The 26837-nt window shown below is 42.7% G+C and overlaps 1 protein-coding gene across 5 annotated transcripts in view; it reads left to right on the forward strand.

Annotated features, from left to right (window-relative positions):
- zgc:113516 (uncharacterized protein LOC541449 homolog) overlaps positions 1-26837 on the forward strand; it is a 243835-nt gene that overhangs the window by 180698 nt on the left and 36300 nt on the right. For 3 of the 5 annotated variants that reach the window (XR_007896303.1, XM_051689629.1, XM_051689630.1), the window contains exons 7-8: positions 3100-3173; positions 3816-3916. Coding sequence is in view for 3 of the 5 variants with exons in the window: in XM_051689629.1 (XP_051545589.1) it covers positions 3100-3173; positions 3816-3916 (175 nt within the window). In the remaining 2 variants the exon portion in view is untranslated. Of the gene's footprint in view, positions 1-3099; positions 3174-3683; positions 3917-26837 lie in introns of all 5 variants that reach the window. The other 2 variants (XR_007896304.1, XM_051689631.1) reach the window with 2 other exon arrangements.

Below are 26837 nucleotides of genomic sequence, written 5' to 3' on the forward strand. Positions count from 1 at the left end.
AGGGAGGATGAGGAGCAGGTCATCCTGGTAGCACCCTACTGGCCCACCCAGACAAGGTTCTCGGACCTCACGCTCCTCGCAACAGCTCCCCTCTGGCGAATTCCCCTGAGGAAGGACCTTCTTTCTCAGGGACGGGGCACCCTCTGGCACCTGGGACAAGACCTCTGGAATCTCCATGTCTGGCCCCTGGACGGAACGCAGAACCTGCGGTGGTAGACACGATCACTCAGGCTAGGGCCCCCTCTACAAGGCGCCTGTATGCATTTAAGTGGCATCTGTTCGCTAAGTGGTGTTCTTCCCGACGCGAAGACCCCCAGAGATGTGCAGTCAGATCAGTGCTTTCCTTCCTGCAGGACAGGTTGGAAGGGAGGCTGTCCCCTTCCACCTCGAAGGTGTACGTTGCCGCCATAGCAGCATACCATGACGCAGTCGATGGTAAGTCCTTAGGGAAGCACGACCTGATCATCAGGTTCCTAAGAGGCACCAGGAGGCTGAATCCCTCCAGACCATGCCTCGTTCCCTCATGGGACCTCTCTGTAGTTCTTCAGGGTCTACAGAGAGCCCCCTTTGAGCCTTTGCAGTCAGCCGAGCTTAAGGCACTCTCCTTGAAGACTGCCCTCCTAACTGCGCTCACTTCCATCAAGAGGGTAGGAGACCTGCAAGTGTTCTCTGTCAGCGAATTGTGCCTGGAGTTCGGTCTGGGTTACTCTCACGTGATCCTGAGACCCCGACCGGGCTATGTGCCCAAGGTTCCCACCACCCCTTTTAGGGACCAGGTGGTGAACCTGCAAGCGCTGCCCAAGCAGGAGGCAGACCCAGCCCTGTCATTGCTGTGTCCAGTGTGCGCTTTACGCATCTCTTTGGATCGCATGCAGAGCTTTAGAATCTCTGAGCAGCTCTTTGTCTGCTTTGGTACACAGCGGAAAGGAAGCGCTGTCTCCAAACAGAGGATCGCTCACTGGCTCATTGATGCCATAACTATGGCATATCTCGCCCAGGAAATGCCGCCCCCGGTAGGGCTACGAGCCCATTCTACCAGGGGTGTAGCGGCTTCCTGGGCCCTGGCCAGAGGTGCCTCTCTAACAAACATTTGCAGAGCAGCAGGCTGGGCAACACCCAACACCTTTGCAAGGTTCTACAACCTCCGGGTGGAACCGGTTTCGTCCCAGGTAGTGGCACGCAACACAAGCAGATATGCCCGGGTTAGCCGGCCGGGTGTATCGCTTGCACAAAGCGCCTTCCACCTCCTTTTGAGCTGAAGACGTGCGCCATTAATTCCCAGTAGTGTTCACAAGTTGGTTCCCTGTAAGGCTAACCTCATGTGATATATATCTTCCGCTAATTCTTGGGCAGAGCCCCTCTGCCCCAGTCTCCATGTTTGTAGTAACTCCTCCCCCATTGGGCAGGATCTACCTTGAAGACTCTCTTCATGGTTGGAAAGACCATGTGACGTATCCTTCCACTTAAATATCCCTGCCTCTCTTTGGGTGAGGTGTGGTCTCCGCTGTGTCTTCCCCTTGGGAGGGACACCCCCCGACTAGACCTGGCAGCCCAGTCGGATAATCCCCCTTCTTTTTTAGGGAGTGGAAAAAAGAGAAGGGGAAAAGAGGCCACAACTGGATTAAGCCTGTCTCTATCTCTTGGGTAGTCGACTTGTCCCCAAAAAGGGCCGTTCGACACTCATAACTATGTTGGGGGAGGTTACGTGTCGGCCTGGTGTGCTGGCTACGAGGCACACAGTGGTCTGCCCATCACACACCGCCAGTTCACATAACACAGTTCAGCCAGTTGTGGCGTTTCGTATAGGGACCCCTAGTGTCACTACATCAACACAACCTCGAGTGAGTGACAGATAGGGAACGTCATGGTTACTTGCGTAACCTCCGTTCTCTGATGGAGGGAATGAGACGTTGTGTCCCTCCTGCCACAACGCTGAACTACCCGCTGAAATGGCCGGACCTTGTCTCGGCTCCTCAGCATAAAACCTGAATGAGTGGTTGCATACCAGCTCCTTTTATACCCGTATGTCCGGGGGAGTGGCATGCAAATACCACTCGCCAATTTTCATTGGCCTTTTATGAAAGGCTCCCAAGAGTGACCCCTAGTGTTACTACATCGACACAACGTCTCATTCCCTCCATCAGGGAACGGAGGTTACACAAGTAACCATGACGTTTGCTAGTGTTTGAATATATTCCCTACCAACTTTTCTAAGCATCTAGTTAGTTCTAAAACACACAATCAACTTCTAACCGTTTATTGCACTAAAATTAAATTGACACGCAAAATGTTCAAATTAATTAATTAATTAATTAAGTTGTGAACACAATTATATTGAACTACTTTGCTCGCTAACTAGCTCGCTAGTTGACCAGGTTATTTGGCAACTATTGCTACGTATTTGTTGTTTAGTCTTTTAAAAACATAAAATTGTATTTTACACCCTGGCTGTACACTTTATTTTATTTTCTACACTGTAATAAGTTCCAATAGAAGACATACCTTAACCAGTTGACACTCTCTCCATCCGACAACGTGGCTGAAGCGAGCTCTGTGCATGGTACAGAGATGCCAGACAGGGCATGCACAGTGACAAAGTAACCACTCCAATGAAGAAATCAACATATTAAGTTCTCAGCTTTCATCTTTGCATTCATTGGACAAAAGAGTAGGAAACATTTAGTTTGTTTTGTGTCTACTCAACATTTTGCTCAAAACTGTGTCCAGTCGACAATATTTTTTAAACAGTTCACAATTTGCCAGTTGGATTTTTTTACAGTGTAACATCTCCTCACTCAGCATCTGCAGCTCAAGAAAAATGTGCTAAAATTCTGTAAGAACAAGATTAAAAGCCGTTTTCCAACAGTTCTGAAATTATTTTTTTAGGACAGCAGCTCTGAAGGGGCTGATCACAATTCAGCTGGGTCCAATGCCCCTGATCCACCCCTACACTAGGCTACATTACAATTGTAAAACGTCACACATTAATTATCCTTTACATCATAATGTTGTTTTAAAAAATAATGAGGAAAATGCAGGTCAATACCTTGTTTATACATTTTGCAATATAATGCAATCTCATCTATTTTTCCTCCCCAGGCAGGTCATTTCTTCTGGTGTCTATGGGCTCTGCTGCAAGCCAAACATTCCACCATTGACTTTGACTTCCAGAGGTAGTTTACCAGCATTTACAAAATAATAATCCAGTCACAACATTAACTCAAACCTAATTAACTTGAAATATGGGGTTATATTTGGAAATACCCATAGATTTTGTACTGATCTGAGGTCACAAAGTAATTCTGCACAATAATTCAGAAATAAACAACATGAGCATAAATACCTACTTTTATCTTTTTTTTTTTACACAAAGTCTTCTTGCCTTATACCTTTTGCTTGACAAAATTTATACTAACAATCTTCACTTTGACAAAAAATGTCATCTTCCCTTAATTTCAACATCATATGTTCCGAAATATTTTGTATACAGTATGTGATGTATCTTTTTTACTACTGTTGTCTTTAGCTTGCTCACTGGCCATTATGGCACTTTTGTAAAGATGCTTTTGAACAATAATTGTTGTAAAAAAAAAAAAAAAAAAAAAAAAAAAAAGGACCACAAAAATAAACTAAATTAAAATGTATCTAAAAATTTACTAATATTCTAAAATTGGGACTAAAAGATTATTTTTAGATGTGAAACTCTACATGATGCAAGCTAATATGTCCTGCCGAACTCAAGCTGCTGGTGCGTAGCTCAAGTCTGTGTTGAAGCCTGTGATTGTAGCCTGCTAGCTCAAACCCCTGCTCCTCAGGAACCACCACAACAACAAACAACTGCGTGAGGGATTCACATCAATCTCAAACCCCCGCTGCTCAGGAACCATGACCACCACATCAACAACAAACAGTTGTGGTAAGTCATGGCATTAGCACATGTTATCACTTCTTGTACTGCATGCCACATGATTATGATAGCTTCATGAATCAGCAGTGAGGGATTCACATGTGATAAAAGTAAGGAATTAGTTAGACTGATGGAGAAGATTGATGAGTTAGAGACACACATCCAAGCACTAGTGGAGGTCAGTGAGAAAGAGAAGTCAGTAGATATTGTTTCGGTTGCGGGTAGTACAGTGAGCAAAACACACACTTCGGTTCTGCCCCGGGCGTTTGGGTGACATCTCGGTGGTATATTCATTTAGCAAAGCAACACCACTCTCCCTTTCTGTTAGGATTTCACACAGATTCTCCCTACTCAGTGATGCACCCACTGAGAAGCCTGTTGGAAGCACCTTGATTATATGTTATTCTATTATAATGAACCTGGAAATAGTGACTCCAGCCACCATTATTAAATGCTAGCAGGGGGTGAGAGCGTCTGACATCAGATCAAGTGCTGGCTAATGCTAAACATAGATTTTCTAAGATTGTTCTTCATGTCAGCACTAACAATTAGCAGTGTGCAGTGAAGCCATTATCTGTCTCTGTGACTATGGCAAAACTATCTGTATTCAGATAGAACCGGATGTGTAATAATAATAATAATTATTATTATTGGGCTATTATTATTTAATTTTATTATTATTATATTATTTTTTCGTACCAGATAAAGCTGAATATTAAGGCTACATTAACAGAATTTGTCTCCTTGTGTTTCTGATATTAATATCTGCTGAAACAGAATTTTCATTTATGTTTGTTTTTGTTTTTCATCCATGCATGTATAACAACGTTATGCTGGAGGCATGAGGTGTCAAACAATTGTGAAATGTCAAGCACACATTTTGCAGTGAATATTAAATAAAAAATACAAACATTAAAAGAAATAAGTCAATACGGCCTACAAACAGGAGAAAGGTCTAAGTCTTTCAGGAAGTTAAGGTACACTCAAGGTTTATTTTGTGCACATGTATTTCAATTATATGTGAAGATTTAGATAAATGCAGTAGAACGAGCATGTTTTAATTTCTCCAAAACACGTATGGAGGAATATTCTTAATGAATGTAGACTCATCATTTACACTTAAAAAAAAAAGGATAAACCAGATAATTACCTTAATCGGTAATGTGGATGTAAATATGGTCAACTAGGACACGGACAGGTCTATAGTAGATTAGTGTTAATGAATGGCTGGATGCCTGAGTGGTGTCTGGTGAATAGCATAGGATTTATAGACAATTGGATGAGTTTTTGGGGTAGACCTGACCTGCTAAAGAGAGACAGACTCCATCCCTCCAGGGAAGGTGCGGTTCTCCTCTCTAGTAAGTTGGCTCATAGTCTTAATAGTGATAGTATTTGACTAACTGAGGCCCATGTCAGGAAGCAGACAGACTGGCTTAACCAGCCATCTTCAAGCTGCCTTGAGATGCCACACAGGTCACATAAACTACAACACATAGAGACTGTATCACCTAGATATCATATAGAGACTTTATCTGTTCCCTGAACCTTCCAAAAAAACAAAAAAAAAAACAAAAAAAAAACCCTCATTAAGTCATTTAGAACAAATTTGATTGATGTCAAACTTAAAAATAAAAAAAATAAAAAATTTAAGATAAATATCATATAAAGTTAGGGTTACTTAACATCAGATCACGCCAGCGTTGAGTGCCGCTTTGAACTCACCATGAAAAAGGGCTTGCAAACAAAGACACCTCATTCTGTGTTTTGGTGATAGTTAAGACTTGATGTGCTTCTGTGTTATTTAAAACCTGCCTTACATGCTTCTGAAAAATACTTGATTTCTATCACAAGTCTAATCTGGGCTTGTTTTGTACATCAAATTGTGTTAAGAGGTCCTTTCTCCATCGTTTTATCACTGACAGGGAAGTGCTGTCAGAGATTCTTTTTTATTTACTGAGATAACAACCTCCTCGGCTCTATCATAGGAGAGAGCGTAAGAGTCAACTAGAATGTTTATGGGACCGCCTTATTATAATATTTTATGCTAAGCTTGTAGGCTTATCTTGCTAGAAGGGCTCTGGCGCTGTGGTGTGTGTGTGTCAGTGTAATGACTCTTGGCGAACATATTACAAAGTGTTCGCCCTGTATTAATGGCAAATGTGTTAAATGTGATTAAGAAAAAATTAAGTGTTAAACTTTTTTAATCACATGTGTTAACGCATTAATTCTGACAGCTCTAATTTCTTCAAAACCATATGAAATTTCTAAATTTTAGATGATATCAAGGATTGGATGGATAGAAATGTCCTTCTACTAAATTCAGACAAAACAGAGGTACTAATTATTTGACCAAAAACCTTTAAAAATAAGTCGTCATTTTTATTTGTATAGTGCTTTTCACGACACGCATCATTTCAAAGCAGCTTTACAGAAAATCATGCATTAAAAAAAAAACAATGAAACTGTAATATCTATAAAGTTTTAGTGATCATTGTGTAGTTTGATTAAATATGATTGTAAATTGTGTATAAAATTAAATAATTAAATAATAATTGTATTTAGAACCCCTGTGAGCAAGTCAAGTCATTTTTATTTGTATAGCGCTTTTCACAACACACATCGTTTCATAGCAGCTTTACAGAATATCGTCATGGTTACTTGTGTAACCTCCGTTCCCTGATGGAGGGAATGAGACGTTGTGTCGATGTAGTGACACTAGGGGTCACTCTTGGGAGCCCGAGACACCTCTGGTCTTTGATAAAAGGCCAATGAAAATTGGCGAGTGGTATTTGCATGCCACTCCCCTGGACATACGGGTATAAAAGGAGCTGGTATGCAACCACTCATTCAGGTTTTATGCTGAGGAGCCGATATAAGGTCCGGCCATTTCAGTGGGTAGTTCAGCGTTGTGGCAGGAGGGACACAATGTCTCGTTCCCTCCATCAGGGAACGGAGGTTACACAAGTAACCATGATGTTCCCTATCTGTCACTCACTCAACGTTGTGTCGATGTAGTGACACTAGGGGTCCCTATACAAAATGCTACAACTGGCTGAACTGTGTTACGTGAACTGGCAGTGTGTGGTGGGCAGACTACTGTGTAACCTCCCCCAACATAGTTATGAGTGTCGAACGGCCCTTTTTGGGGACCCAAAGATAGAGACAGGCTTAACCCAGTCGTGGCCTCTTTTCCCCTTCTCTTTTTCCCACTCCCTAAAAAAGAAGGGGGATTAACCAACTAGGCCGCCAGGTCTAGTCGGGGGGTGTCCCTCCCAAGGGGAAGACACCGTGGAGATCACACCTCACCCAAAGGGAGGGGGGGATATTTAAGTGGAAGAATACGTCACATGGTCTTTCCAATCATGTGGAGAGCCTTCAAGGTAGATCCTGCCCAATGGGGGTGGAGTTACTACAAACATGGAGACTGGGGCAGAGGGGTTCTGCCCAAGGAAGATGCAGTTTGCCAGCAGCGAAACGAACTAGCGGAATATATATATTGCATGGGGTTAGCCTTACAGGAGTCTCTCCGAAAACTCGACTGTCACAGGGCTCGGAGGAAGTAGCAATACATCACATGGGCTCACCAGCTGCACATGGAAGAGGTGTGGTGGTAGGTCCTGCCTGGACAGAGAGGAGCTCTACAAACACAGCGACTGGGGGCAGAGAGGGCTCTGTCCAAGGGAGACGTGGGTCTGCCGACAGGGAGACTGTACCGTGGAAAATACATCACAAGGGGTTACCGGAGTAACCAGCACCTGTGGAGCACCTATCCCAGTACAGGGCATATTAGTACCCATAGTGGGTCTGGCTGCGAATTCCTCCACCGAATTCGCGAGCCACAGGGCTAGGGAGGAAGGACATCCAGGGTTCACGGTTCATGAACTCGCATGGGAGAAGAAGCGCATGCCTTCGCCTCATGGAGGGGAAAGGCTCTATATGCAAGCAATACACCTGGCCAGTTGTTCCGTATTACCAAACTTACCTGTTCGTACCTGACAAAACACAAGACGAAACTGGCTCAACCCAGAGATTGTAAAATCTCGCAAAGGTATTGGGTGTTGCCCAGCCCGCTGCTCTGCAGATGTGTGCTAGAGAGGTGCCATTGGCCAGTGCCCATGAGATGCCAGACTCCCTGTAGATTGTGCTCATATTCCCAAAGGGTCGGGCATGGCCTGATATGCCAGAGCAATGGCATCCACGGCAAGCCTCTGTTTGGAGACAGCATTCCGTTTCCGCTGTCCGCCGAAGCAGACAAAGAGCTGCTCAAAGCGTCTAAAGCTCTGCATGTGATTCAAGTAGATACACAAAGCATGCACCAAACCCAGTGGAAGCATGTATAAGGAGAAAAGCAGAGGCCCAAAAACTGATCCCTGTGGCACTCCATACTTAACTTTTGTTTAATTTGATTATTCCTCATTTACACATACAAAGTGGTAGCAGTCTGATAAAAAGGACCCAAACCATGCTAATGCAAGTCCACTAATGCCAACATAATTATCCAGCCTATTCTGTTACCTTGTCAGGTTGGGGTTTTGCCTGACGGCAGTATCGGCCTGCCCCAGTGTTTTGTGTACCCCCTTGTGTGAGCACACAGGTCCGGTTGTTTGGGCCAATGTGCTCTGTTCTTCACTTCACAGCCCTCTGCTTTCCTGACAGAGAGAATGAAGGTGGCTTACATTATCCTGTGCCTCACCGGAGAGGCTGCTGTGGGGGACTGCCATGTAGGACAATGAATGCCCTTGTTGTGTCTCATTCTTGGATTTCGGTGTGGAGCTCTGCCGTGTGTTTGACCCGGTCGTGCTGCAGTGTGATGAACCGATCACCGCCCATGGGAGGAGGAGAAGGAGCCAGATGCCTGCTCCTCTGCCACTGTCAATGTCCACGGCCATGAGGGCCATTCTCCTGCTGCTGCCTGCACTCACGGTCACTGAGGCCGTTTCCCTACCACTGCCCATGTCCACAGCCACGAGGGCCATTTCCCTGCTGCAGCCAAGCGACTTGAGGTGCTGCTGGCTCCAGAGGAGGAGACGGCGGGCGAGTTGTGACATACAACGAGAGCGTAAACCACCTTAATGGTTGACATATGCCACCGTTGCTGTGTTGTCTGTCTGAACTAACACATGCTTGCCCTGGATCAATGGCCGGAACCTCCACAGGGCGAGCAGAATTGCCAACAACTCGAGGCAGTTGATGTGCCAACATAGCCGCGGGCCCGTCCAGGACCCGGCGGCTGCGTGCCCGTTGCATACAGCACCCTAGCCTGTTTTGGAGGCATCTGTCATAACCACGATGCAGCTGGAGACCTGCTCTAGGGGAACGCCTGCCCGTAGAAATGTGAGGTCGGTCCAAGGGCTGAAGAGGCGGCGACAGACCAGTGTGATGGCCACGCGATGTGTCCCGTGGCGCCATGCCCATCTGTGGACTCGAGTCTGGAGCCAGTGCTGAAGCAGTCTCATATGCATCAACCCAAGCGGTGTGGCCACTGCTGAGGATGCCATATGCCCCAGGAGCCTATGAAACAGTTTCAGTGGAACCGCTGTCTTCTGTCCAAATGCCTTCAAACAGGTCAGCACCGACTATGTACACTCGTTCGTGAGGCACGGCGTCATCGAGACTGAGTCCAACTCCAAGCCGAGAAAAGAAATGCTCTGAACTGGGAGGAGCTTGCTTTTTCCCAGTTGACCCGAAGCCCTAGTCGGCTGAGGTGCGTGAGCACCAGGTCCCTGTGCGCACACAACACATCCCAAGAGTGAGCTAGGAGTAGCCAGTCATCGAGATAGTTGAGGATGCGAATGCCCACTTCCCTTAACGGAGCAAGGGCTGCCTCTGCGACCTTTGTGAAGACACGAGGGGACAAAGACAGGCTGAAAGGGAGGACCTTGTACTGATACGCCCGATCCTCGAACGCAAACCGCAGGAAGGGTCTGTGTCGAGGTTGAATCGAGATGTGGAAGTGTCCTTCAGGTCTACCGCCACGAACCAATCTTGATGCCGGACGCTTGCTAGAATGCGTTTTTGTATCAGCATCTTGAACGGGAGTCTGTGTAAAGCCTGGTTCAGTACTCGCAGGTCCAAGATTGGCCGCAACCTACCGCCGTTCTTCAGTACAGTGAAGTAGGGGCTGTAAAACCCCTTCTTCATCTCGGCTGGAGGGACAGGCTCTATCGCACCCTTCCGTAGGAGGGTAGCGATTTCCATACGCGAAGTAGCAGCGTTCTCGCCCTTCACTGAGGTGAAGTGGACGCCACTGAACCTGGGCGGACGCCTGGCGAATTGAATCGTGTAGCCGAGTCGGACAGTCCAGATCAGCCATTGCGACGGGTTGGAAAGCGCGAGCCACACGTCCAAGCTCCGGGCAAGGGGGACCAATGGGACAATCTGGTCGGACATACTGGTGGGTGGGGCCTCGCGGTGGGGTGGAGCCTGAGGTGCCACATCGTGCCGAGGCCATGCTAAGTTTAAGGACATAGAAGCACTTACCTGGCTCCTTGTGACCACCCCTGGAACAGCCTGGATGGGTGGGGAAGAGGTTCATCCTCATGACCCGTGGAGTCCGTCACATCGGGGGCAGATTTGTGCCACAGCTCGGCATGCAGGGGCGGGGGGGCCGCCTCTGGAATGCCAAACCTGCAGAAATGGAATGGTGGACGGTGGTCGTGATGACGGCCGTGCGCACGGGTATGTGACCACGGGAACAAGGAAACTGCTCTTTTGCTGAACTTTTGGGTACCTGCATGCGGCGAAATTAAATGAAAAGGTAACAAAAGATTCTCCTCCCAGCCCTCCACTGGGGAATGGAGTGGTCTGCTTACCAGCTCCAGAGCAGCGGGTCTCCTCGTCCCTGGGTCGCCCATCTCAGGGGTGCTTCGTAGCCTTCCTTGGGTTCTTGGTGGCCGGCCATGAGACGGGTGGCGTCTGCTTCCTGGACGCCCTTGGCAACGAGCAGATGGGGTGCGGGATCTTGAGCCACGCCGGGGCAGGATATGTTGGATAGCTTCCATCTGCTGCTTCACCGCCAAGAACTGCTGGGCAAAGTCCTCGACGGTGTCGCCAAACAGGCCAACCTGAGAAATGGGGGCGTCAAGGATCCGTGCCTTGTTGGCCTCTCTCATCTCGACCAGGTTGAGCCAAAGGTGGTGCTCCTGGACAACCAAGGTGGACATCGCCCGCCCGAGAGACCGTGCCATGACCTTTGTCGCCCAGAGGGCGAGGTCGGTCGCCGAGCGCAGTTCCTGCATCAATCCCGGGACGGAACTAACCTCGTGCAGTTCTTTTAGCGCCCTGGTTTGGTGGACTTGCAGGAGAGCCATGATGTGCAGGACGGAGGTGGCTTGTCCAGCGGCACCATAGGCCTTGGCCGTCAGGGACGACGTAAACCTAAAGGCCCTGGACGGGAGCTTCGGACGCCCATACCATGTGGTGGCGCTCTGCGGGCATAGGTGCACCGCGAGCGCCTTATCCACCGGGGGGATCACCGAATACCCCTTGGCCGCCCCACCATCGAGGGTAGTGAGGGCGGGGGAGCTGAAAGGTCTGGACCGGGCAGTAAAAGGTGCCTCCCACGACCTTGTCAGCTCCTTGTGCACTTCCGGGAAGAAAGGAACTGGGGCGGGGCGTGGCTGTGAGCGGCGCCGCGGGCCCAGGAACCAATCATCGAGCCGCGAGGGTTCAGGGGAGAGCGGAGGGTTACACTCTAGCCTGACGCTCGCGGCTGCCCAGGAAAGCATGTCCTTCATCTCCGTGTCAGCCTATGACTGGGCGACCGTACCCAAGGGGGGAAGCCCAGCTGAGGCTTCCGCGTCTGACTGGACAAGCCCGCTCTCCGATGCTGCGCTCAAGAGCTCATCACCTTCGCGGGCTTCGAACAAAAGGTCAAACTCGCCCTGAGATGAGTCGGCGGACTCATCCAGAAGCCCGATCGAGGCAAATGAGCATGCTGGGGAATGGGAGGTCTGTGGGGATACCCAGTGGAGGTGGTCCCATTGAGGTCCCCAAATTGCTCCCAGTGCTAGACGCGCTGGCCTCATACCATAGGTAGAAGGACCGAGGCGGGGAGCCACTGGGGTGGCTTGCTTTCTTAAGAAGGCAAGCCGCGACCGCAACGTTGCCATGGTCATGTTCTCACAATGAGGACATGACCCATCCACAAACGATGTCTCCGCGTGGGCAGCGCCCAGACATGAAAGACAGCGATCGTGGCCGTCAGAAGGCGAGAGATAACAACCGCAACCTGGAATAACACACAAACGGAAGGGCATCTTTAAAAAGACGTTCCGTGTATGCCGCTCTTTTAGAGAAATATACTCTTTTTAAAATATACTCTTATTTCTGCCAAAGCGCCCAGGGGTGTTCTCTCCAGGTGTTCTCCAGGGGTGTTCCCATTGGCCTTTTTTCAAAGTTCAGAGGTGTTTCGGGCTCCCAAGAGTGAACTCTAGTGTCACTACATTGACACAACATCGAGTGAGTGACAGATAGGGAACGCATCTTTCCCCGCAGGAAGCTGAAAAGTTTTGGAAGATATTGGGTGGACATGTTTTCATTTGTGCTGGCTTAAGTAAGAGCTGGGGAGTCATTACACTGATAAGTAAGCATCTACAATTCAAATATCTCAAACAGATTAAAGATAAATTAGGAAGAGTCATTACTGTTTTAGCAGAAATTCAGGGGCAAAGTCTTATTTTGGCTAATATTTATGCACCTAACGCTGATGATCAGGGCTTTTTGATAGATCTTGAAGGGATGTTGCAAGTCGTTGGCACCCCTCATGATATAATATTGGGAGGAGACTTTAATCTATTGATGGACTCAGTCCTTGATCATAGAGAAGCAAAAGTGTGTAAGTCCCCTAGAGCATCATTGATGCTTCACAGAATGTGAAATCTTGGTCTTACAGATATTTGGAGACTTTTGAACCCATCTGGTAGGGACTATACATTTTTTCATCAGTTCATAAGATTTATTCTAGAATAGATTTTTTTTTATTATATCTAAGCCCCTCATTTCATCTGTTGTTGATTGCTCAATTGGAAACATCTTAGTCTCAGATCATGCTCTGGTGTGTTTAGAGGTGTTGCCACATACAGAAAAACAGAAATCATTTAGTTGGCAGTTTAGTGTATCCCTTTTGCAAAATCCTGAATTCCAACAAATGTTAAAGGCTGAAATCAATATTTATAAGGAGACCAATTGGTCCTCAGTATCCTCTGTGGGTGTGGCTTGTGAGGCACTTAAGGCAGTTCTTAAGGGTCAGATCATACAGTATGCCTCATTCACCAAAAATCCAAAGCATGAGAACTTGTGGAATTGGAAGGGAATATTAAAAGTGCTGAGGCAGAACTGAAGTGCCGAATGTCATCTGATGGCCTCAGGGAATTGACCTGATTGATATACAGATATAATACTATTTTGTTGCGGAAGGTGGAGTTTTGGCTATCGAGGACAAGACAGTCATACTTTGAGTTGGGGGACAAAGCAGGGAAGCTTTTGGCTAGATATATAAAGCAGAGAGGGTCTTTTTCTACCATTCCCTCAGTGAAATCTGCTGGTGGTGAAATATTTACCTCGTCCATTGATATTAACAATGCTTTTAAAGAATTCTATCTTGATCTCTATAGTTCCACATCTTCATCTACTGATGAAGATATTAGAAACTTTGTGGAACCATTAGAACTCCCTAAAAAAAAATTTATCTTGATTCTGAGATAACCTTGGAGGAGCTTGGTGAATTAATTAAGGTCTTGCCTGCAGGCAAGTCTCCGGGCCAGATGGCTTTGCCGCAGAATTTTTTAGATCTTATGCTCCAGAACTGGCTCCACTTTTGCTAGAAGATTATACGAAATCATTAAAGAATGGAAAGCTTCCACCAACCATGACACTGATTCTTTGTTATTACATTTTTTTTATTGATTCCATCTACAAGACATATAAACACAACATAAAATATAGAATCAGTTATATAAATTAAACCCCTCCCCCGATCAGTCTGATTCTTAAAAAGGACAAAGATCCAAGCGAGTGTAAACAGTTACCGTCCATTTACATTTACATTTATTCATTTGGCAGATGCTTTTATCCAAAGCGACAATTTCCCTGATCCAGCTAGATGTTAAAATATTGTCAAAAAGTTTGGCAAACCGAATAAGTAAAGTTCAAATCAAATCAAAATCAAATCACTTTTATTAGTTATGACATCTCTTATGCATATATATCAGGTGGGGTTTATTTGGGGCCACAGCTCTTCTGATAGCATTAGGCATTTCATTAATATCATGCGGTCAGTGGCGAATGATCAGACTCCGGTCGCTGCCATCTCACTTAATGCCAAAAAGGCATTTGATATGGTAGAATGGGATTATCTTTTTAAGATTTTGGAAATATATGGGTTCGGGAATACTTTTATTGGATGGATTAAGTTACTTTATAGACACCCGGTAGCGGCAGTACAAAAAATTGGATTAATTTCAGATTATTTTACACTGAATAGGGGCACCCGGCAGGGTTGCCCTCTTTTCCCATTATAGTTCTGTCTTGCCCTGGAACAATTAGCAGCTGTGATAAGAAATGAAGATGACTTTCCAGGGGTGGTGGTGGGAGGTATGGCATTTAACTTTTGCTTTACGCAGATTATATTTTATTATTTGTCTCTGACCCCACTAGATCTATTCCTTGCTTCCACAGAATTATTAATTCCTTTTCTAAGTTCTCAGGTTACAGAATCAATTGGTCTAAATCCGAAGCTTTGGCTCTGACAGTGTGGCCCAATAATGGCTTTTCAGCCGGATGCCTTCCAGTGGCCCAAACAGGACATTAAATATTTGGGCATTTTATTCCCAGCAAATTTGTGTGATTTAGTTAGAGTTAATTTTGACCCCTTAATAAAAAGGTTTTCGAGTGATGTGGTCAGGTGGGCTTCATTACATTTATCTATGATTGGGAAGATTAATGTTATTCAAATGAATTGTATTCCAAAATTCAACTACCTGCTACAGTCTCTCCCTGTTGATGTCCCCCTCCCTTATTTGAAGTAATTTGATAGCATAGTGAAGTCCTCCATTTGAAATGGTAAGCGTCACAGATTATATTTCAATAAATTACATAGGCCGATTGACAAAGGTGGGCTAGGCCTACCCAAGATTTTGTTTTATTATCAATGCGTTCAGTCTCAGACATTTAGCTCATTGGTCGCTTCCACCTGAGAGAGCCCCTCCCTGGATTTGTATTGAACAGGAAGTTCTTGCCCCTATTTTGCCATTGCAAAGCCCATCTATTATACTAACAGGAGAAGTTAAGTCACACCCCGTTATCTCTTAATTGCACGCGGTATAAACAAAAGTGTCCAGAGTGTTTAATTTGGACATTTATTTAAATGTTGCCTCGACCATATGGCTGAACCCAAAATTACATATTAATAAGTCCCCTTTCTGCTGGTCAGAGTGGACTGTGAGGGAGGTTAATACGTTTGGTGACCTATATGAGAGTGGAGATCTTTTGAAAATATGGTGCAACATTTTAGGATTTCCAGATCTCAGTTCTTTAGGTATTTACAGAAGCGCCACCTGCTCTGTACTGTTTTTGGGAGTAGCATACACCCACCTAAAGTGGCAGATACTCTGGAAGTGGTGCTTTTGGAAAAGGTCATGAGGCATCAGTGTATTACTCCCTGTTAATTCAGAGTCTGGGGTACGGAACTTCAACTTCTCTCAAGAGATTATGGGAGAAAGATTTAAACTTGATATTGGAGGAGGGAGTGTGGGCTAAGATTCTAAAAAATGTCAAGTCTACATCTAGAGATGCAAGGGTGTGCCTGACCTGATGCAATTTTAGATTTTGCATCGATTCTATTGTACCCCCTCTAGATTGTATAGGCTTGGTCTTGAAGACACACCCACCTGCTGGCGATACCAATCAGAAGACGGGGACACAACCCATGTTTTTTGGGGATGTGTTAAGATTCAAGAATTTTGGTTGAGGGTTCAGAGCTTTATATGTGAAGTATTGGACACTCAGTTTTCATTTTGCCCCAGACTCTGCATCTTAGGCGGTCATTAATATTGGGGATAGTAATTTAAAAAGTTGGGTCCTAGCCATAGTTATGGTTGGCAGACAAATCATTCTCAGGGGGTGGAAGTTGGCTGGGGCACCCTTGTTTCATGAGTGGTGCGGGGAGATGGGCGGGGTGGCAGCATTCGAGGAGGTGATTTTTAGAACACTGGGAAAATGGGATTTGTTTGATAGGAAGTGGGGTGGATATTTGCCTTTTTTGGAGTGTTCTCAGGGAGGGGTAGTGGAGAGGGATTTGTAGTTTTATAAGTATGTGCATTCTTGTTGTTTTTTGAAAGTATTTTTTTTATGTTTTTTTATTTTATTTTTATTTTCTAATTGTTAGTGACCACTGTAGTGCTCATTTGTGTTGGGTGGGGGGTGGGTGTTTGGGGGGAAGGGTTTAATGTATATAATTGATTCTGTATTTTATGTTGTGTTTGTTTGTCTTATGAATGGAATCAATAAAAATTGTTAATAAAAAAATAATAATATTAAGAAGAGGTTCTGAGATTACAGGGAATACCTCTTTTAAGAGCTTAGTTGGTATTGGATCTAACATATATGTTGTGGCTTTGATTTTTTGATAAGTTTTGTTAGCTCTTCATGACCTATGACAGCAAAGGATTGAAGTTGCTCGTGAGGAAAATTATGAGACACTTTTTTCTGAGGTGCTGTGAAAGTTGATTGCATAGTTCCAATTTTATTTCTGATTATTTCAATCTTATCAGTAAAGAAATTCATGAAGTCATTATTATTGTGCTGCGATGGAATATCTGGTTCAGTCGATGCTTTATTCCTAACCAATTTAGCCACAGTACTGAATAAACACCTAGGATTGTTGTGGTTATTTTCTGAGTTTGCTAAAATATGCTGACCTGGCAGCTTTTAGTACCTGTCTGTAGCTACAGACACTGTCCTTCCATGCACTGCAAAATACCTCTAATTTTGTATTCTTCCACTTGTGCTCGATTTTCCGAGCTGCTCTCTTGAGAGCATGAGTGTGATCATTGTACCATGGTGCAGGGCTTTTTTCTTGAATCGAAGGGGGGTGACTTTATCAAGAGTGCTAGAGAAGACTGTATTTATATTTTCTGTTATTATATCAAGTTCTTCTAGACTTTTTGGCTTACTGAGTATGTGAGACAATTATGGAAGATTTTTAGTGAAGCTATCTTTAGTTGTCGAAAGAATAGTTCTACCTGAACGATAGCGTGGTTTAGCATTTATCGATAGTTTAGTGACATTATAGAGTGACATTAGCTGATCACAGCAAACAAGAGATGAGGTAATGATCTGAGATGTTATCGCTCTGCAGTAGAATTTCTATAGTATCACCATCAACTCCATATGACAGAATTAAATCTAGCGCATGATTATTGCTATGAGTTGGTCCTGTCACATTTTGTCTGACTCCAAGAGCATTGAGAATATCGATAAATGCTAATCTCAATGTGTCATTTTCATTATCTATGTGAATGTTGAAATCACCAACAATTAAAGCTCTATCTAGATTAATTACAAGATCTGATAGAAAATTTGTAAATTCACCAAGAAAATCTGAGTACGGCCCAGGTGATCTATATAATGTAGCAAGTGCAAAAAACACCAGATATTTTTTTTTATATCTGACTATGTCACATTAAGCATTATCAGTTCAAAAGACTTAAACTTATATCCTGTCCTCTGAGTAACACCAAAAAATTCACTGTAAATTGTAGCAACACCTCCTTGACCCTTCAGACGAGGCTCATGTTTATAACAATAACCTGAGGGAGTAGATTCATTTAAACTAATATATTCATCCGGTTTAAGCCATTTTTCAGTCAGTCAAACAGAGCACATCCAAACTATGATCTGTAATAATTTAATTTACAATTAGTGTTTTGTTAGAAAGAGATCTAATATTTAGTAGCCCTACCTTTATATGATGTTTATCTTAATTCATATTTATCTTGTATTCATACATTGTTCGATCTGTGTAATTTTGTACATCTTATTGAACCTTTATATACACAGTTTAAGCACATTGTGTGGACTTTTCAGACAGTCCCTTACCACACCCTCCACAGTTTTAGCATGATATGTGGACTTTTCAAATGGTCCCTTAACCACCATAGACAAAATTTCCAACTTATATCAATGTTAAATTAGCTATCTTGATCAATTTCACTTTACGCTATCTGACAAGCTTAAATACGGAACATATCACGTCCCTTATTGATTCAATATGGGACACATAATTTAATCTTTAAATACGGGACAATCCCATATTTTACGGGATGGGTAGCAACCCTACGTACCTCACATATGTTAACAGCTGTGCGCTGCTGGCCACATCAGTGGATTCGTCGATCCTCAGCATGCTTTGTGTCGAGGTGTCTGCGGAGTTTAGCAGGTTGCATTCTGTCATTAGCTAAAATCACCTTACAAATGACACATAAAGGTCGTGGTGCATCAACTGATCCTGTCCATGTAAATCCTAAACTTAAATACTGCTCATCATATCGTTGTCTTTTGGGTTTGACCCCTGAAACTGAAGGATTCACATTTGGTGGTCTCAGAAACTGCTCCATTGTAATTACAGACTAATATGTCACATCTGCTATATTGGCAGGCTTGACAAATATCAGAGAATCTTCACAAAGATTCTTGATAAATATTTTTTTTTTGCTTATTATTTTCAGAACTGTTTAAATAATGTTTTAAATATAATATAATAGTTAAACTCAATATATATATATATATATATATATATATATATATATATATATATATATATATATTACATATATTATTATTATTATTATTATTATTTTACCACTCTCTCTCCGTGCCTCCCCTGACATGCCCCACACTTTGAAAACCCTGTTCTAAATGGTTTAGTGAGGAGTTTGTGTTTGGTAGTTCGGGGAACAGACACAGTCTCTATTTGATATCTAGGTAATACACTTTATATGTGTTGTAGTTTATGTGACCTGTGTGACGTCTCAAGGCAGCTAGCAGACGTTCAGATTAACCAGTTTGTCTGCTTCCTGACCTGGGCCCCAATTAGTCAAATACTATCTCTATTAAGACAATGAGCCAAATTACTTGAGAGGAGAGTGGCACCTTACCTGGAGGGATGGATTGTCTCTCTTTAGCAGGTCAGATCTACCCCAAAAACTCTTCCAATTGTCTATAAATCCTATGTTATTCTTGTCACCACGACGAGCAGGGAGGGGGCCAGAGCATATTACAGTGTCTGACATCATTTTTGCAAGTTCACACACCTCTTTAAAATTATCTTTAGTGATCTTCGACTGGTGAAGCCGGACATCGTTAGTGGTGACATGAATAACAATTTTAGAAAATCTACGTTTAGCATTATTCAGCACTTGTAAATTTGATCTGATGTCAGACGCTCGAGCCCCTGAAATGCATTTAACAATGGTGGCTGGAGTCTCTATTTCTACATTCCTTACAATAGAATCACCAATTATTAAGGCTCTTTCAAGATGATTCTCAGTGGGTGCATCACTAAGTGGGGAGAATAGATTGGAAACCCTAACAGGAACAGGAGAGTTGTATTGCTTTGCTGAGTGAGTATGCCGCCGAGACATCACCCAAACGTCCTGCTGCGGGGGCTCTAGAGCTGCTAAAATATATTTTGACACTTGATGTATGTACTGTTACGTCATCTTCTAAAGCGAAGAACTTAGGTGTTATATTTGATAGCAATATGTCTACAACATTTATAGAATAGCATTCTTCCACCTCAGAAATATTACTAAGTTACAACACATGCTCTCTGTTGAGAGGCTTGACAAATATCAGAGAATCTTCACAAAGATTCTTGATAAATATTTTTTTTTTGCTTATTATTTTCAGAACTGTTTAAATATTGTTTTAAATATAATATAATAGTTAAACTCAATATATATATATATATATATATATATATATATACATATATTATTATTATTATTTTTTTTTTACCACTCTGTAAGTGTCCTGTAGTTTCAGTAAATAAACTTCAATTGGTACAAAATGCTAGAGTGCTGACTAAAACCAAGAGATATAATCATATCAGCCCCATTTTATCATCACTGGCCACCTGTTACATTTCATATTAATTTAAAAATTCAGTTAATTGGGGGCCTGGGTAGCTCAGCGTGTATTGACACTGACTACCACGCCTGGAGTCATGAGTTTGAATCCAGGGCATGCTGAGTGACTCCAGCCAGGTCTCCAAAGCAAACATATTGGCCCGGTTGCTAGGGAGGGTAGAGTCACATGGGGCAACCTCCTCGTGGTCACTATAATGTGTGGTTCTCGCTCTCGTTGGGGCATGTGGTGAGTTGTGCATGGATGCTGCGGAGAATAGAGTAGGCCTCCACATGCACTACGTCTCCGCGGTAACACGCTCAACTAGCCACGTGATAAGATGCGCGGATTGACGGTCTCAGACTCGGAGGCAACTGAGATTCGTCCTCCGCCACCCAGATTGAGGCGAGTCACTATGCCACCATGAGGACTTAGAGAGCGCATTGGAAATTGGGCATTCCAAATTGGGAAATTCAGTTCATTACTTACAAAGCTTAGAAGGTTGCTTAAGTACTGTGGTGCTTGACCATTCAATCATGCTATATTCCCTCATGTTAACTATGATCACAAAATTCTGGCCTGTAAATAATACCTAGAATATACAAATCCATAAAAGAATGTACAGATGTGGCCTTTGAAAACGTGTTTTTTCATCAGGCAATCCATCACATGAAATCACTCAACATACCGCAGGCAGGCTTCTTAGAATTAAAATACATGTGTTATACTTCTCACAATATCCACCAGGTGGCGCATGAAAGACTTGAAGAAGAGCTTATGCTCCTCTGTCCAGTTACAGTGACAGGTCCCCTGCTGTGTCTTTTGTGGGTGCATCATAAAGTATCTCATGTGCATTTTACTTGTGCTTTTTGTTGGAAAGGTATTAGAAAATATTAAATATAAAGGCTACAATTCGCTCTGATAAGAAATGCTGGACTGCAAAGGTGACTGAAAGTGAGACTGATTCTAATACATGTGTTTCCATTGTGTGGGCTGCTGTACGCATTTATTGCAGGGAGGCCACGAGTTCCTTGAAAAATTGCATTAGGTTATTTTAAAAGATTATAAAATTTCAATGCGTAGAGCAAATACATTGTTGTTTTTAAATCATTTTTAATGTGGATATGCTTTGTTAATTTCACTGCAGAGAGCATTTGTGAATGCTTGTCTTCATAAATAAAAAGGTTTGGTGTAATGTTAAAACAATTATGGATTGTTGAATATAAAACACAGACTCTTCTCTGTTTTGTTAGCAGGTCATTGGATTGTTAAATTTGAGAACCACTCAATTTTGATTTGCCTATATAATTTACAGTTCTTCATGAGAGTAGCATACACAGTTGAAGTCTGAAGTTTACATACACTTAGGTTGAAGTCTGAAACTTTGTAATGCAGCACTTTTCATACTACTGTCTCCTTAAGATGAATTGCTTATGATGTATTATTCCTCTTTTGTAAATCGCTTTGGATAAAAGCGTTTGCCAAATGAATAAACGTAAATGTAAATATTTAGGACATCTACTTTGTGCATGACATCAGTAATTTTTCCAACAATTGTTTACCAACAGATTATTTCACTTTTAATTGACTATATCACAATTCCAGTTGGTCAGAAATGTACATACACTAAGTTAACTGTGCCTTTAAGCAGTTTGAAAAATTCCAGAAAATGATGTCAAGCCTTTAGACAATTAGCCAATTAGTTTCTGATAGGAGGTGTACTGAATTGGAGGTGTACCTGTGGATGTATTTTAAGGCCTACCTTCATACTCAGTGCCTCTATGCTTGACATCACGGGAAAATCAAAAGAAATCAGCCATGACCTCAGAAAAAAAAATGTGAACCTCCACAATCTGGTTCATCCTTGGGAGAAATTTCCAAACACCTGAAGGTACCACGTTCATCTGTACAAACAATAGTACGCAAGTATAAACACTATGGGACCACGTAGCCATCATACCACTCAGGAGGGAGACACATTCTGTCTCCTAGTGATGAATGTAGTTTGGTGCAAAAAGTACAAATCAACAACAGAACAACAGCAAAGGACCTTGTGAAGATGCTGGAGGAAATAGATAGACAAGTGTCTATATCAACAGTAAAACGAGTCCTATATCAGCATAACCTGAAAGGCTGCTCAGCAAGGAAGAAGCCACTGGTCCAAAACCACCATAAAAAAAAGCCAGACTATAGTTTGCAAGTGCACATGTGGACAAAGATCTTACTTTTTGGAGAAATGTCCTCTGGTCTAATGAAACAAAAATTTAACTGTTTGGCCATAATGACCATCGTTATGTTTGGAGGAAAAAGGGTGAGGCTTGCAAGCCGAAGACCACCAATCCAACAGTGAAGCATGGGGGTGGCAGCACCATGTTGTGGGGGTGCTTTGTTGCAGGAGAGACTGGTGCACTTCACAAAATAAATGGTATCATGAGGAAGGAAAATTATGTGGATATATTGAAGCAGCATCTCAAGACATCAGCAATGAAATTAAAGCTTGGTCGCAAATGGGTCTTCCAAATGGACAATGACCCCAAGCATACCTCCAAAGTTGTGGCAAAATGGCTTAAGGACAACAAAGTCAAGGTATTGAAATGGCCATCACAAAAGCCATGACCTCAATCTGATAGAATATTTGTGGGCAGAACTGAAAAAGAGTGTGCGAGCAAGGAGGCCTACAAAACTGACTCAGTTACACCAGTTCTGTCTGGAGGAATGGGCCACAATTTCATTAACATATTGTGAGAAGTTTGTGGAAGGCTACCCAAAACATTTGACCCAAGTTAAACAATTTAAAACCAATACTACCAAAATACTAACAAAGTGTATGTAAACTTCTGACCCAGTGGGAATGTGATGAAAGAAATAAAAGCTGAAATAAATCATTATAGGCACCTATTCTGTTTGTTAGTGTTCTTTTTAAGGGTTCAAGCCAGAAGGGCTAGAAACCCTATTGTTTTTGTAAGGATTTTTATTAGGAGTACAAATCCGAATGGCTAGAAACCCTATTGTTTTTGTAAGGATTTTTAGGGGTCCAAGCACCAAAGGTGCAGGAACCCTATTGTATTTGTTCCAATTTTCTTATTATTTTTCTTATTAGGGGTTCAAGCCTGAAGGGCTAGAAACCCTATTATGTTTGTAAGGATTTTTAGGGGTCCAACCACCAAAGGAGCTGGAACCCTATTGTATTTGTTCCCATTTTCTTATTATTTGTAGGATTTTTAGAAGTTGAAGCCCAAAGGTCTAGAAACCTTATTATTTTTGCTCAGATTTGCTTTTATTAGGGGTTGAAGCATGAAGTACTAGAAACCCTATTGTTTTTGCTCAGATTTTATTATTATTATTATTATTCTGCCTTAAAACTGATCGTGGAGCCCAAAACGTAAGGCGTAGAGACATGAAACTTGGTCAGAAAGTAGTACTCACTGTCGCTATTCAGGCACAAAATCTCGCCCCGATTGGCCAGACGGTAGCGCTATCTTGAGCAAAACAAAAACCTTTAGAAAAATGGTCATAACTTTTTAACCGTTTGTCACAGACTCATTTCCGCTTTCATTCCATCTTGGATTTTTTGCAAAACCTACTTTTGCGAACTAGTCCTAGGCCGTTCATATCATATGATAGCTCTTCTCTTTGTGAACAACTTTGCCTCAAGAACCATTGGTATCCGTCAAACCGTTCGTTAAATATTTGAGATTACGTTAAAAACCTACTTTTGCAAACTAGTCCTAGGCCGTTCGTCCAATCGGGACCAAACCAATGCCAAATGATTCTATGTCTCCATATCAAAATTATTTTAAAAAAGTTTTAACTTTTGATTCACTTTAGCTACAATATGCGAAAACACAGGAAGTAGGTGTGGCCACTTTTATGTACAGTTGTGCTCAAAAGTTTGCATACCCTGGCAGAAATTGTGAAATTTTGGCATTGATTTTGAAAATATGACTGATCATGCAAAAAACTGTCTTTTATTTAAGGATAGTGATCATATGAAGCCATTTATTAACACATAGTTGTTTGGTTCCTTTTTAAATCATAATGATAACAGAAATCACCCAAATGGCCCTGATCAAAAGTTTACATACCCTTGAATGTTTAGCCTTGTTACAGACACACAAGGTGACACACACACAGGTTTAAATGGCAATTAAAGGTTACATTTCTACACCTGTGGCTTTTTAAATTGCAATTAGTGTCTGTGTATAAATAGTCAATAGGTTTGTTAACTCTCACATGGATGCACTGAGCAGGCTAGATACTGAGCCATGAAAAGAACTGCCAAAAGACCTTCGTAACAAGGTAATGGAACTTTATAAAGATGGAAAAGGATATAAAAAGATATCCAAATCCTTGAAAATGCCAGTCAGTACTGTTCAATCATTTATTATGAAGTGGAAAATTTGGGGATCTCTTGACACCAAGCCAAGGTCAGGTAGACCAAGAAAGATTTCAGCCACAACTGCCTGAAGAATTGTTCGGGATACAAAGAAAAACCCACAGGTAACCTCAGGAAAAATACAGGCTGCTCTGAAAAAAGACGGCGTGGTTGTTTCAAGGAGCACAATACGACGATACTTGAACAAAAATGAGCTGCATGGTCGAGTTGCCAGAAAGAAGCCTTTACTGCACCAATGCCACAAAAAAACCTGGTTACAATATGCCCGACAATACCTTAACATGCCTCACAGCTTCTGGCACACTGTAATTTGGAGTGACGAGACCAAAATAGAGCTTTATGGTCACAACCATAAGCGCTATGTTTGGAGAGCGGTTAACAAGGCCTATAGCGAAAAGAATACCATCAGCACTGTGAAGCATGGTGGTGGCTCACTGATGTTTTGGGGGTGTGTGAGCTCTAAAGGCATGGGGAATCTTGTGAAAACTGATGGCAAGATGAATGCAGCATGTTATCAGAAAATACTGGCAGACAATTTGCATTCTTCTGCACGAAAGCTGCGCATGGGATGCTCTTGGACTTTCCAGCATGACAATGACCCCAAGCACAAGGCCAAGTTGACCCTCCAGTGGTTACAGCAGAAAAAGGTGAAAGTTCTGGAGTGGCCATCACAGTCTCCTGACCTTAATATCATCAAGCCACTCTGGGGAGATCTCTAACATGCGGTTCATGCAAGACGACCAAAGACTTTGCATGACCTGGAGGCATTTTGCCAAGACGAATGGGCAGCTATACCACCTGCAAGAATTTGAATTACAAAAGACTGCACGCTGTCAGTGATGCTAAAGGGGGCAATACACAGTATTAAGAACTAAAGGTATGCAGACTTTTGAACAGGGGTCATTTTATTTTTTTCTTTGTTGCCATGTTTGGTTTTATGATTGTGCCATTCTGTTATAACCTGCAGTTGAATATGAATCCCATAAGAAATAAAAGAAATGTGTTTTGCCTGCTCACTCATGTTTTCTTTAAAAATGGTACATATATTACCAATTCTCCAAGGGTATGCAAACTTTTGAGCACAACTGTAAATGACTTTAACTCTTGAACGAAATGAGATATCTTCACTTAACTTGAAAGACTTATGTATGGTCTCCAACTGAGGAGGCACAAAAAAATTCACGCAGTTTTGCCACTTGGTGGCGTTATAACAGGGAAAAACATGAAAATGGCTGTAACTATGGAACCATTGGTCCGACTGACTTCAAACTTTGCATGCAGTGTCTTTGTCTCAGGTGCCATCAATGTCTATGAGGACATTTGCGTATGTTTAAAAACATGGCCGCCATCAGCCAATCAGCTTTCAGCAGCTATTAGACAAGGATAACAAAGGTCAATCGGAATGAAACACGGTGGATCTATTTGACTCTTGGCCTAAGAGGTCGTTGCAAAGTTTTTAAAAAAAATCGGCCACTGGGTGGCACTATCACGATTTTTGTGCGTGTTAACGGTTGTATATAACGCAGTGTTTTAAAAAAAAACACAAGTAATTAATATCATATGATAGCTCTTCTCATTCTGAACAACTTTGCCTCAAGAGCTAATGGTGTCCGTCAAACCGCTCATTAAGTATTTGAGATTACGTTAAAAACATACTTTTGCAAACTAGTCCTAGGTTTTTCGCTCAATACCAACGAAACAAGTGCCACAAGATTCTCTGGAGTCTATTTATGAATAATTATCAATACAAATTTGAACTTTCGATTTTACGTGTCGACAGCATGCAAAATATAAGTAGTTGACTTAGCCACTGCTACTTAACTATAACTCTTAAACGGAATGAGATATTGTTACGAAATTTGGCACACTTATGTAAGGGCTCATTCTGAGGATAAATGTACAAAGAAATGGGGCTCGGCCACTTGGAGGCGCTATAACAATGGCAAAATTTAAAGTGGATGTAACAACGTTACCGCTTTTCCGATTGATTTGACATTTTGTGTGCAATTTGTGCATTGTCTTTGTTGCATAATGTTTGAGAAATGCCTAATATAGTCCAGAACATGGGCTTAAAAGCCCTATGGTGCTTGAACCCTGATAATTGCTGCTTGCAGCTATATTTATTATTATTATTATTATTATTATTATTATTATTATTATCTGCTGCAAAACTGATCGTGCAAACCAAACTGTAAGTCCTAGAGACCTGAAACTTTCAGGGATGGTAATACTCCGGCTGACACGGTAGACACAAAGTTTCACCCCAATCGGCCACAAGGTGGCACTCCAGTATGTGAATGCCCATAACTTTTGAACCATATGACACACAATCAAGTACCTTATATCATTGGCTCAAGATGAACAAAATGTCTATTTCATTTCCATCATGAGTTTTTTTTTTCACAATTT

This window comes from Myxocyprinus asiaticus, chromosome 46 (assembly GCF_019703515.2).
Source record: "Myxocyprinus asiaticus isolate MX2 ecotype Aquarium Trade chromosome 46, UBuf_Myxa_2, whole genome shotgun sequence".
Lineage (NCBI taxonomy): Eukaryota > Metazoa > Chordata > Actinopteri > Cypriniformes > Catostomidae > Myxocyprinus > Myxocyprinus asiaticus.